This window comes from Zalophus californianus, chromosome 15, assembly GCF_009762305.2.
Source record: "Zalophus californianus isolate mZalCal1 chromosome 15, mZalCal1.pri.v2, whole genome shotgun sequence".
NCBI lineage: Eukaryota > Metazoa > Chordata > Mammalia > Carnivora > Otariidae > Zalophus > Zalophus californianus.
Genome location: NC_045609.1, coordinates 50,967,294 through 50,981,293, shown reverse-complemented (window position 1 = coordinate 50,981,293; position 14,000 = coordinate 50,967,294). Strand labels below are relative to the sequence as shown.

The following is a 14,000-nucleotide window of genomic DNA, read 5'->3' as shown; positions in this document are numbered from 1 at the left end:
AAAGTGGTAGATACACTTTCCCCTGCTTTCCACAGACCTTGAGTGAGCCAGCAGGGGGCCTTTTTACAATGATCATATTCACTTTAGGGGGATGGCAACGGATTTTATTTTTCACTTTTGATTTCAATTTCAATACCATATATTGTTGGAGTATAGCAAAAACGGTAGTTTGAAAGTATGACCAGTGAGAGGAATCACCGATCACTTCCGGCAAGGGCTTCACTGGCTGGCGTCCTGCCAGCGCATGCTCCCTGTGGGCACACCCGGAAGTGGCGGCCATTCTCCTGTGAGAGTCAAAACGCAAGCTTCAGTCATTGCTAAGGGCACTGGACTGGCTGAGTGGAGAGTCCTTGAGCTCCCCTGTTGCATAGAGAGACACCACATTTACTGACTCTTAAGATTTTTTTTTTTTAACTGTGATTATTGGAATCCTGTAAAATGCTTCTCCATCAACACTGAATTTTTTATTCAGTTTTGAGTAGAAAATACAAACACGTAATACAGAGTTCTAAAGACACCAGAAGGATGTGCAGGGAAGTGGGTAACTGTTTGCACCTGTCCTACAATGTTAGCCTTACTCAAGGTAGCCAATGTTTTTCACTTTTGGCATCTTATTCTGTATTGTCTGCAATATAGCAGAAACATATCCTTCCAGGCAGCAAACTCTATATCACATTCTTGCTTTTTAAACAATTTTATGAGATATAGTCACATCTCATACAATTCACCCTCTACGTATTATTTTATGTCTTGCTTCGGTTGTGTATCAACCTTTTATTATGAAAATTGGTAAATATACATAAAAGAGCACAATAGTATGAAGAACCTCCTTATAGCTGTTAACCCGAATCAACAGTTAACAAAACTGTGCCACACATGCTTTATCTGTTTTCTTTTTCCTCCTCCCTCTGCCTCTGTCTCTTCCTCCTTCTCTTCTTCTCTTTTTTACTAACGTATTCGAAAGCAAATCCCAGAGGTTATATCAGTCTACCTTACATACTTCAGTATGTACTTCTGGAAACATTGCCTCATGCTTTTTTACATGATAATACATGCGAGTGTTATATTTTCCCTACTTCAATGTTATTTTTAAAAAAGAATTCTGTCGTTTCTTCTAGTCTTTTTTTCCTTTATTCTTTCTTTTTTTCTTCTCTTCCTTCCTTCCTTCCTTCCTTCCTTCCTTCCTTCCTTCCTTCCTTCCTTCCTTCCTTCCTTCCTTCCTTCCTTTCTTTCTTTCTTTCTTTCTTTCTTTCTTTCTTTCTTTCTTTCTTTCTTTCTTTCTTTCTTTCTCTCTCTCTCCCTTTCTTTCTCTCTCTCTCCCTTTCTTTCTTTCTTTCTTTCTTTCTTTCTTTCTCTCTCTCTCTTTCTTTCTTTCTTTCTTTCTTTCTCTCTCTCTCTCTCTCTTTCTTTCTCTCTCTCTTTCTTTCTTTCTTTCTTTCTTTCTTTCTCTCTCTCCCTTTCTTTCTCTCTCTCTCCCTTTCTTTCTCTCTTTCTTTCTTTCTTTCTTTCTTTCTTTCTTTCTTTCTTTCTCTCTCTCTCCCTTTCTTTCTCTCTCTCTCCCTTTCTTTCTCTCTTTCTTTCTCTCTTTCTTTCTTTCTTTCTTTCTCTCTCTCCCTTTCTTTCTCTCTCTCCCTTTCTTTCTCTCTCTCTTTCTTTCTTTCTTTCTTTCTTTCTTTCTTTCTCTCTCTCCCTTTCTTTCTCTCTCTCTCCCTTTCTTTCTCTCTCTCTTTCTTTCTTTCTTTCTTTCTTTCTTTCTTTCTTTCTCTCTCTCTCCCTTTCTTTCTCTCTCTCTCCCTTTCTTTCTCTCTTTCTTTCTTTCTTTCTTTCTTTCTTTCTTTCTCTCTCTCTTTCTTTCTTTCTTTCTTTCTTTCTTTCTTTCTTTCTTTCTTTCTTTTTCTTTCTTTTCTTTCTTTCTTTTTCTTTTTCTTTCTTTCTTTCTTTCTTTCTTTCTTCTTTCTTTCCCCCACAGTCATATCTTTGACCCACCTGGAATTTATTTGAAATAAAGAATGTCCATCAGCTTTTATTGCATTCTATTCCTTCTGGCTCATTACCAGACTAATGCAGGCCTGGGGCTTTGAGGAAGTCCTACATTGGACTCCCTTGTTTTAGGGGGAAAAGTAAAACTCCTAAATTTAATTAAATTCTTCTTTAATCTGAGTTCCTCTTGAGTGTTTCTTGTCACATCTCAGTCTGGGCAGTTTGTAGCTACCGTTCTTATTTGTGGAAACTTATTAAAACCACCTCCCAGGGGCGTCTGGGTGGCTCAGTTGGTTAAACCGCTGCCTTCAGCTCAGGTCATGATCCCAGGATCCTGGGATCGAGCCCCACATCGGGCTCCCTGCTCATGCAGGAAGCCTGCTTCTCCCTCTGCCTGCCGCTCCCCCTGCTTGTGCTCTCTCCCTCTCTTTCTCTCTCTCTCTTGCTATCTCTCTCTGTGTGTCACATAAATAAATAAAATCTTTAAAAAAAATAAAACCACTTCCCACACCTCCACCCATAGAAAATATTCACAGTAGTTAATGGGCTTATCAATTTACATTGTCAAAACTTGAGACAGTTAAGAGGCCATATTCCTAGATCCTGATGACTCTTGATAGACTGAACAGAAAAGAATGCCAGCTTCTGGGACTCCCTTCCTTTGGCATAAGTGACCATAGCAACTGGCTCTGTGAGTGAGTGGGTGGTAGACAGGCTGAGCTCAGTGTTGTGTGTGTGCAGAATGCAAACCCATATCCATGTCAACAAAAGTATAGACGTATTTTTCGTTACCATATTTCAACCCACATGTTGACCAAACAGGATTGTCCATCATATAGCCCAAGGATAGAGACTGGGAATTGTTTCTTTTTGTATTCTGGTGTTTGGCATAGAGCAAACTGAGCAAACTTGTTAGTTGAATAGCCCATGCCATGGCCATTTTATTTATGAGTTGGTTATAATAGTTTATAGTTGGAAGTTGGGGGAATTGAAAGGAATGCAAAGGCAAATTTAGCTGAACTTGAACTCCAGTTAAAATTTTATATGTGTGTTGGTAGCTGAATTTCATGTCAGGCCTAAGTCAATCTGACATAACACTTGCAAATAAGCCCAATATAAGTCTCTGCCTCACCCAGCCAGAATCTCACCCTTTTGTTCTTTGGAATGCACTGTGAAGTTTGTTCGACTTCATCTTGGAAATGCTGAAATAATTTCACTTAAGAAACAAATTGACTCTGCAAAGTCCTGGGAGTACAGTGAAGTATGGAACATTGGGTCTTTACTAAGTGCTATTTTTATACCATTATTTAATTGTTCCTTAACTTTTTTTTTCCAGAATATTGACAGAGTTGTGTTTGTTGGGAACTTTCTCAGAATCAATATGGTCTCCATGAAGCTGCTAGCATATGCAATGGATTTTTGGTCCAAAGGACAGCTAAAAGCTCTGTTTTTGGAACATGAGGTAGGTCAAGTCTGCATGGACTTAGCTGTCCTACATGGAGTGTATTTGGCTTTGTCTAACTGCGGAGTGAGTCCCTCAGTTTTAAAATTGGTCAAGTAGAGGGGCGCCTGGGTGGCTCAGTCGTTAAGCGTCTGCCTTCGGCTCAGGTCATGATCCCAGGGTCCGGGGTTCAGGCCCTGCATGGGGCTCCCTGCTCAGCAGGAAGCCTGCTTCTCCCTCTCTCACTCCCCCTGCTTGTATTCCCTCTCTTGCTGCTTCTCTCTCTGTCAGATAAATAAATGAAATCTTAAAAAATTTTTTAATTTAAAAAAAAAATCAGCCAAAATGGGTAATCATTAAAAAATATCTCTCTACTTTAACCATTTTAACATAAAACATAAATGTTCATTCACTCATCAATTTCTTTGATGTAGGACCAAGGCCCATTTTTGACCATGGGTTCTGCTGTTATCCTTTTTTTCATAATCCACAAATATTATATGCCTTCTTTGATTTCTGATTTATTTCTTTAAAATGGATCAAGAGATTAAAGATACCTATGAAGCGCTCTGGTTGCATAATGCTTCTAGATTTTTCCCTCAACCATTCCTGTGTATCGGGATCCACCTAAGTAGAGAGTAATGGTTTGTGACTGCCTTTTTCAATCTTTTTTGAGAATTTAACTGGATTTTCATATAAGTGACCAATTTATTTTGTACTCTTTTTATTGGTTTAGGTATTAACTTAGATTATGACATTAACATAAAACTGTCATAAACAAATCTGAGGATAAACACAGCTGACTCTTGGCAAGCAGACAACTGTACTGGTGAGAACAGAAGTGCGGGGGTTGCTCAGAGGAGCCTGGTGGCCCAGAGAGGCTGGTATCCTTAGGCATTAGCAGCCTGTCTGCAGAGGATATGAACATCAGTTAATTGAGAGAGTCCCTTCTGTCAAGTTTCTACAATCCTATAAATCAGATTTCTAAGAGTAGGTGAGGGACCTTTCTCTTCCCTACCGCCTCTGCCACCTTCTTTAAAATCAGTACTGTAGAGAGCAACTGTTTGTTTATCAGGGCAGGTTCCTAATCCCTGGTGTGTATTGTAGTAGAAAAAAACTTTGAGAGAACTAGTATCACAAACTTGTAATGAGTAACTACTCTGGCATTTTTCTCATCTTCAAACCAAATTATTTATCTGAAAAGCTGCCCATGTATTTACAAGTTATTTAGAGTTTCCTAGGCCCATGTTTTGTTTTCTTAATGCAGATAAGACAATAGGAATTTAAATACTAAATAGTTAAGGCCCAGTGATAGAACTTAATACTAAAGAAAGCCTGTTTTTTTTAAGCAGGCTTAAAGCATGGAGTCATAGAACTTTTGGGGGGTGAGGGGAATGGAGTCCCAGAATTTTCACCTCCCCTCCCCCCAACCAGAGCACCTCCCTTTTTACCTACTTATTTATCGTTTCCATGTAAGATTTTGTTTGAAAAAGGAAAAAGTACCTCAGCTTTTAAAAAGCAGTTAAAATGAAAAAAGAAAAACCACTGTTCCAGTTCAGCTAGGGTTGCCATATTTAGTGATTAAAAGTACAGAACACAGGGGCGCCTGGGTGGCTCAGTCATTAAGCGTCTGCCTTCGGTTCAGGTCATGATCCCAGGGTCCTGGGATCGAGCCCCGCATCGGGGTCCCTGCTCGGCGGGGAGCCTGCTTCTCCCTCTCCCTCTCCCCCTGCTTGTGTTCCCTCTCTCGCTGTGTCTCTCTCTGTCAAATAAATAAATAAAATCTTTAAAAAAAAAAATACAGGACACAGTTATTTTATCTGGCATTTATCTATATTTTATCTGGCAAGCCTAAATCCAGATTCTCTTCAACTAAGGCAGAAAACAAACTCTGGGAGCCATCAGGGATTAAAAACCATCCACGAGGTCACATGGGGAGTTAGTTGGTGTAAAATAGGGAGTGAGATCCAACATTTTGGGGAAACTCACTTCTGTAGGTAAAAACACAGTCACCTACATTAACTTGTACAATCCTAGGCCTCTGTGGACTGTGGCTTGGCTTTGTTATGCACGTGTCATAACTCGGTCTTTATAGCCAATAAAAGTGGAGCGTTTTTATAGCCCCTTGTAAAGATCTCTCAGAAAGGGCTCTGCATTCTTAAATTCTGTCTGGCTTAGGCAAGCCTTCCTGGAGGATACTGTGGAGAGAGAACTTTTGGGAGGCGCTTGTGGGGCAGTTTTCCTGCCCTGCCTCAGGAGTCCTCACTGACGGAGTCTCATTCATTCAACTAACAGGATTGAGAAGTCATCAGCCAAGCAGTGAAGACACAGCCTCTTGACTGACTAGGAGTCTTTAGACAATGACTCTACCTCTCCATCTTTGTTTTAGCTTTTGTAACGTAGGGTGATAATAATATTTGTCTCATAAGGTTATTGTGAAGATTAAATAAATTCATGTAAAGTGCTTAGAACAATTTTTAGCATATAATGAGGCCTCAAGAAATGTTAGCTGGCAGCAGCCAAAGCAGAGATCCTATCACATAACTGCCAGTACTGGCACGCAGCCACCCATTTGGGTTGGTGACTCTTGAGTCAGGCAACAGGCGTGGAGTCTCAGACCTTTTGGAAACCAAGTTCTCTAAACATTTTTATTTTTCAGTTCCTTTCACTTTCACAAAAACATGGGCTTTTATTTTACAGATGAGCAAAGTGCAGCTCCGGCTGATTTAGATGCCTTTCGAGATCTGCTGAGGGAAGCTTTAAGTTCTCACCTGTGAGATACAACTTTGAAGTCAGACAGATTTGGGGTTGAGCCCTGGCACAAGTGTGTAACCCTGAAAGGGAAATTTACTTTATTACCTTCCATTTCTCATCAGTGAAATGGGGTTCATAGTATGAATTTTGCCATGGCACAGATTAAAATGCAATCATTGTAATTCTAACAATTCCAGCATTCGTGTAGCACACACTGAGTGCCAGGCATTTCCCTAAGCGCTTTATTTACAGCCGTTAACTTATTTAAGATAGAAAAACAGGTATATCTAATAAATATTATGACTATTATTCTATGGTGCATGGCAGAGTTCAGCTTTTAGGGTTTTTTTTACCTACAACAGTAGGGAGCAGCTTTCCTAGAATTATTAAACACAGTAAGCATTTGGCTGTTTGGAGATCATCGTGTGCAAGTTTTCCTGTTGCTTTTGTAGGGTTACTTCGGGGCTGTTGGGGCGCTGCTGGAACTGTTCAAGATGACTGATGACCAGTAGTGATGACCAGTGGATGGAAGAACCTTCTGTGAAAACAGAGAACTGAGAGTTGCCGCCGGAGGAGGTAGATGCCGCTGTGGGACGGAAGCCAAGCCATTATGGCAGATGAACCTGCTGGATTTGTAAATAATTTAAAATCCTTCTAACTGATCTTTTACTCCTGGGTTTTGAGCTGATGATTCAAAATGGGGAATACAAGAGTTTTTCTGTACACTGTATTTTTAAAAAAAAAAAAAACATTTGTGCAGCGAGGCCAAACCTACGAATTTTATGCATTAACCTTGAAAAGTTGTATGATGTGTAGGAAGGACCTGAAATGTAAGTGCTGTTTATTTTTCTTCTGGGGTTTACTGATCAGTGTGGTAATTTTAACTTCATTTAGCAATTACTCTAGGAGATTCTACCTTTACTTATATTCTTCATGACGTTTCATGATTTGCTGTTGGTTTCAAATGAAACTACAAATCTGGCATGTTTTACTGTGAACACAATTTTGTTTGTTTGTTTATATGCCTTTTGTTGTCTTGTTGGTTTTTTTTTTCTGTTGGAGTCTCTTATGGAGAAAGAGAGTCCTTCCCCCTGTTTCTGTCCTCAAATGACTCCCTCTCCCCCCCCATACCTTTCTTTAACCTAATTGTTCATATCAATCAAGGTGCTGACCAACTCGATACAAAGTTAAGCACGAGATTGAAAGCTCTCGAAAGTGCCCTTGATGAGAAAACTCTGAAAGTGTTCATGAATTTTATGAGTCAGGCGAAAGTTGAAAATGTTATGCAATTTTGTCTTAACCCTTACGAATATGCAATGTTTTGTTGGATTTATTTTCTGTTAGGTTATATTAAATTGAAATGTTTCTCTGATGAAATGTCCTCACTCATGCCCAGCCTATGAGTGGCAGCAAATCCTTATGCAGGACTTTGGAACTTCCCAGGTAAAGTCTCCCACTAGATTAACTATTCACATTGGGAGATGGGGGGAGAAGTCATGGGTTGAGGTGTCAGGTAATAATACCTATTTGTTTTGTACACGTATGTACATAGGAGCTTTGTAACAAGGCATCTTAAATAATAACATTTTTTCATTTGAAATATTTCAAACTGAAAACTGTATTTCAATCCCAGTTTCTAATATTAAAAAAAAATCATGATACTGATCTCTCTATACATATTTTTTTTCTTTTTTGAAAGATGTCATTGGAACCGATGGGTAACTTTCAAATGAGAGTCTTGTACAAATATTGAAACGCATGAGGTCTAATGATTTAGAACTGATTAATCTTTTGAATTGAGCATATTGTTGAAAGGGATTTTTCAAGGCAGTGCAATTCCTCCATGATGAATCTTTCCTTTTCTGCCTCCTGAGCACCATCTTTAATTGCCATATCTTCAAGTCTTGAAGAACGTGATGTTAACTGAAGTGTTCACTTGTCTGGTTGAAATAAAGCCTGTTTCTGTTGTGATGTTTTTAGTGTATATGTTATTTTCATTTCTTAATCTTCATGTCCATATTATCTGCTTTTGTACCATAAAATGAATGTGTTGTATTTTTGCTACCCTACATTTCATAATTTGAGGCTTTCCTATAAGGGTGTCTTCAATTGAAGCTGTAACTCTATGCAGAGATTTTTTTTAAAATAGCTTTATTGTTCTTATACAACTGACTCATTGCCAAAATATTATTACTATATTTGGTAATTCAAAAAATTTTTCAAAATTTGGTCATCACAAATACATTTTATTAACTTCCACCTGGCTTAAAAAAATTCAAAGATGTTCTTGAAAAAGATAAGTGTAAAAATGTACATATGATCTACATTAGTGCCTTTTTTGACTATTCCCTTCTATCAGTACTACTCTCCTCTGTCAGGTAATCGTAGACCTTGGATTATGGTTCTGCAAAAGAAATCAGGGCAAGTTAATGTAATTATATAATTTTTTAATTATCTGGAATCACTTGATCTTTCATTGCAAATGTGTAAGACATTGGTTTAGCTGAGGAAATCAATTCTTCCACTATACAAATATCAGTAAATGTTGGCTACCTATTGCCAGCCTTTTTTTATAATGAGAAACTTATAGCCTGAGGATTTTTACATTCACTTGAATCATAGGGACTTTCCTTTGGCTCAACATTAAGAAGAAACTTGACAAGACTAAAGAATTTTTATCTTGAACTTGTGAATTCAAGATGGTCAGGTAGTCTAGAGCATGGCTTTTGATTGTGAGACAGCTTCAGTGTGGATCTCACTCAGCCATTGCCTACCTGTGTGGGCAAGCCACTAACCCTCTCTCTAAACCCTAGCTTCCTCATTCATAAAATAGAGCAAACAGTTTTCACCTCCATATTTAAAGAGCTTGGCACAAAGGCTGGCAAATAGTAAATGGTAGCTACTGGGAAAAGAAAAATAGATGTCTTAAACTAACGTGTGAAATCAGTGATAACTAACCTTCTAGAATGTGGGGAACCTATTTTAACACAGGGATACAGATCTCCCTATGCTAGTACATGTCCACAGCTCTGTGTCCACAATTCCAAAATTCCAAACTCTTAAAATGTAGCCTTACAGTCACTTGACAGAAAAAGCTGACTTGAGCAGTATTTATCATACTCTGTAGGATTCTTCGCATGTTTTGCTGCAAAGCTACTAATGTGTTTGATGATGGGGTACTGCCCCAGACCCTACTAGGGGTGTTAAGGAGTGAACAATTCTGAATTTTGAAAGAAATCTGGTCCCAAGAATTTTAGATAAAGGGATTGGGGAGGTTATGGTTGTATTCTTCAGGTTAGGTAGTATATATGGGTTCAGAGTCCCTTTGTTGGTAACTGTTGTTACAGGTAATTTATGCTTGACATCATCTGGTCATACAAGGAATAAGAAGTTACTTTGTGCCAGGAAGGAGCTGAGGAAAACGAGAGGATTTGGCTATAACTCCTGCTGTTCAGCAAGGGAGACAGGTCTCAAACCAGTTCAGGTTATAAAGTATCACGGGTGTCATTCATTCATTCACCAATATGTACAGCAGTGAACAAAACAAAGACCCATCCTCACAGAGCTTACATTCTAGAAGGAAGACAGATAATCATGAAGTAGATCATGCTAGGTCAGTACTACAAGGAGAAAATGAGGTAAGGTAAAGGGCTAGAGAGGAGGTAGTTGTAGTTAGAAAGTGGAAGGGAAGAAACTTCTTTGGTAGAGTGGTCAAAGACAACTTCTCCTACAAGAGGAGACATTTGAGCAGTCCGATGAAGTTGGGAGCACACCTGGGAGAACATTTTTTACTCCTGGCAAATGAGAATGAAGGTTTTGAGGAACTGCAAGAATTCCAGTGTGTGTGGAGTAAACAATGGGAAGAGTGACGGGAAATGCAGTTTGGGGAGTAGCCATGGGCCAGGCCCAATATGAGGTCTGTATGTGAGGGTAGAGGCTGCACATGAAGGAGGAATTGGTCACTTCTCCTGGAGGAGAGGGCTCAAGAAGTTTCCATAGAGTCTTAACCAATGAGTGGAGACCACCAAGTGGGCCTGGAGATGGGGGCTTCCCAAGCAGAGAGAGCAGGGTGAGAGAGGCATTGAGAGAAGAAACAGTAGTCAGGTTATTCAGGGAATTAGAAGCTGTTTGCATCTGCTGGAGCCTTGGTTAGTGAGAGCAAAACCAGATACCGGGAGAGAGGAAACCAGCCAGATTATGGAAGGACTCATATTCCATGCTAAAGATTCTGGTGTTTTCTGTAGTCAGTGCAGAGCCATCAAAGGGTTTCAAGTAAAGTGAAGCTAGAATTAATCTGGCTTCAAAGTGATAATAGAGCAAAATGTCCTACTGAGGTTAATGAGCAAACCAGTTATTGTGCTTTTGAATACATAACACCATTTTTATTATCATGTTTACTTTAGTTCCTCTATTGTGTCCAACCTCATACAGCAGCTGCTTAGTGGACCACATTTCTCTATAACTAAGGGGGTTATATAAGGTCTTGAGAATTTTCCCACAGGACCAAGGCTGCTAATAGCTAAAGCCCTGCTATGATTCTATTTAGTGACTAGGAAGATTTCAACATCAATGATCACTATTAACTCTATCCCTTGCCAGAATTGTTTGGAGTGAAGGCCCTTTTCCTCCCAGTGATCCGATGACCCCAAATTTGTGAGAAAAATTGAATTAATGCACATTTTCTACTGGGTCTACCAGGTGCTCGTGATTCACTCTTCACCAATTTAATTTTTACTAAATGCTTATGATCTGGGAGGCATTGATTGGGTAACTTTTGGGAGACATTCAGTCGTAGGACAGCAAAATCCCTCCTTCCATCGGGCTTCCATCCTCATGAGGACATGAGCCAACAAATAAACAGGAAAATAGCAGTTAGTGATCAATGCTGTGAAGGGAAGAAACAGGGTGATGTGGCAGAGAGGAAACCAAGGGACTTCCTTAGTAAGCTGGGCGTGAGATAAAAATATGAAATCATGGCCTCAGCATTTGAGGAATGACCCTCAGGTGTTTCTTGCTTTCACTCATTACTACCTCCTCAATGAAAATGAAGGATGTTTTTGGGAAAGAGTCTGAGAGCTAATTCATTTTCTTTTTATTTTACTTAGAATATTTAATTTAGTTCCCATATGAATTTAAAATCGTATGTTACGTGAAACAATAGATTAATTTAATAATGCCCCCTTTGTACTACTCCCTTATTTCACAAAACAGTATTATTTAAGCTGTTCACTTGAATCTTTATTGTCAATGCCTTTGTCGTGGCCAGAGTCATTTCGTGGTTTCCAGAGCACACCAAGTCTGACACACAGCACTTTTTGAATCTACTTACGATATTGACACTGGATTTTTTTTTTTAACCAAGCCAGGAGCTTCCTGCAATGACCTCAATTATTTGTTTCATTTTCCAAAAGGTGTTATATTGGTGATGCCACAGTGTAACCATTTATGTAGTGCCTTTTATGGTCAACTTTAAAAGGTTAGTTTATAAGTATTCATCACTTGCGATACAAAAATAAAAGAAAATTTGTATTAAAAGTCTTTGCCTCTTTTTATGCTCACTCTATCAGGTAAACCCCAAACATTCCAAACTAGAATTAATTGAGGTGATTTCAGTTAATGATGTCACCAAAGAATTCTCAACCAGTCTGCAGTTAGAATTCATCTTCTTACATTTAAGTATTTTTTTAAAATTTCACTAAGTTTTATATGCATATAATCTAAAAAGTTAAATAGTTCCAGAAGACTATGAAAAAAGTAGCAGTACCCATGTTTTCTTTTTTGTTTTTTTCCCTTCTTTCTCTTTACACTTTATTCATGACACATGGTACTTTCTCAGGTGTAAAGACAAAGCCAAGGGCAGGAAAAGGGTACTTGGACATGTCAGACCACCAGGGTTGTAGCTAAGACTCATAGCCACAGGGACTGTCTTGGTTGGAGGATTTTGGAGAGGGGTATGCTCAGCATTCCAACCAATGATGCCTAGATGTATTTTTATCAAGAACTCATTTTCAACATTGGCTGCTGGTCTTGTTTTATTTCACTATTCTGAGCAAAGCAGCTTCCCAGAGTAAAGGGTAGGGTGATGAGGGGAAAGGTTTGAGTAGCTGTATGTCCAAAAATTTCTAAAAATATACATATTTTTAGATTTTATTTATTTATTTGACAGAGAGAGACACAGCAAGAGAGGGAACACAAGCAGGGGAAGTGGGAGAGGGAGAAGCAGGGTTCCTGCCAAGCAGGGAGCCCGATGCGGGGCTCGATCCCAGGACCCTGGGATCATGACCTGAGCCGAAGGCAGATGCTTAATGACTGAGCCACCCAGGCGCCTCACTAAGAATATTTTTATTCTACGCTCATACCCAATTGATAGTTTGGCAGAGTATAGAATTTTAGATTAGATATTTTTGTTCAGAATTCTGAAGGCATAGCCCTATTATTGCCAAGCTTCCAGTGCTGCTGTGAGAAGGCCTGATGCCCATTCTGGTTCCCGATCTTCGTATGTGACTATTTTACCCCTCTTTTCTGGAAGCTTTTAGAAACTTTTCAACTTCTGGTGTCAGCCCTAACAGGTAAAGAGCTTGCAATTCATCACTGCCATCCTTATAAGAAAAAAGCTGGGGCACCTGGGTGGCTCAGTCTGTTACCCATCTGCCTTTGGCTCGGGTTGTGATCCCGGGGTCCTGGGATCGAGCCCCACGTTGGGCTCCTTGCTCAGCTTGTTCCCTCTCCCTCTGCTGCTCACCACCCCCCCACTCATGCTCTCTCTCTCTCTCTCTCTCTAACAAATAAATGAATAAAATTTAAAAAAAAAGAAAAAACTAAACAAACTGAAAACCAATGACTTTTCTTGGACCTATCAGAGAATCGAGGTCATAGGGCAAACTGCCACACTGAAATTTGAAGAGACAATAAATACAGAAAATCACAGCTGAGGGGCGCCTGGGTGGCTCAGTCCATTAAGCCTCTGCCTTTGGCTCAGATCATGATCTCAGGGTCCTGGGATCGAGTCCCACATCAGGCTCTCTGCTCAGCGGGGAACCTGCTTCTCCTACTCCTTCTGCTTCTCCCCCTGCTTGTGCCCTCTTTCTCTCTGTCAAATAAATAAATTAAATAAATAAATAATCTAAGAAAGGAAGAAAGAGAAAGAATCACAGCTGAAATCAATTTACCTACCACCCATAAGCTGGTAGGAACACTTAAATGGCAATTTTGACAAACTGGTGGAGGCTGAGTGCGGACTAACATATGAGTGAGAAATTCCTGGGGACCTGCCATCTTAGGGAGGGTCTTCACACTTCATGGGTTGTACCTCTAGGAATCCCACCTGCTTCTCATGGTGAAGAGCCAAGAAAAATTATCCTGTGTCTCTGGCAGGGGGAGAAGTAAAAGTAACCATTTTGAAATACATCTAGAGGGCTCTCCATGAAAAGGGCTGCTTTCCAGGGGACAGGATTTTATCAGAGACTTATCTCACCCCATGGGGCTGGGAGGAGGAAATTACCTAACTTCAGCTTCCTCTTGCATCCCTATCTCAACCAAGGCTAGGGGAGGGGGAGGGGTTGTTGGAGAAGAAGAGGGGAAAACATACATCTGAGGAAACAGGAATGCTGGGAAACACTTGAGACTACAGCCCAGGGACACAGGCCCACTGAAAGAAAGACAAATTTCATCTTAAGATTATGGATGCTTCCCCTCCTCATATTCTACCACCACATCAACACAGCTTCAGTATAATAACAGTGGATTGCAGCTGAAAGGGAGCTGTAAGGTGCATATTCTATTTAAGAAAAACTTATTAGGGAAACTCAAAGACAATAGAGAGTTA

The 14,000-nt window shown here is 39.8% G+C and overlaps 1 protein-coding gene across 1 annotated transcript in view; it reads left to right on the top strand.

Moving 5' to 3' along the window:
- PANK1 (pantothenate kinase 1) overlaps nt 1–8,150 on the top strand; it is a 54,850-nt gene extending 46,700 nt beyond the window's left edge. Inside the window, 2 exon segments of the mRNA XM_027595840.2 lie at nt 3,317–3,442; nt 6,628–8,150. Of these exon segments, the coding sequence (XP_027451641.1) occupies nt 3,317–3,442; nt 6,628–6,687 (186 nt within the window). The 3' untranslated portion in view covers nt 6,688–8,150.
- The last annotated feature ends 5,850 nt before the right edge of the window (nt 8,151–14,000 follow it).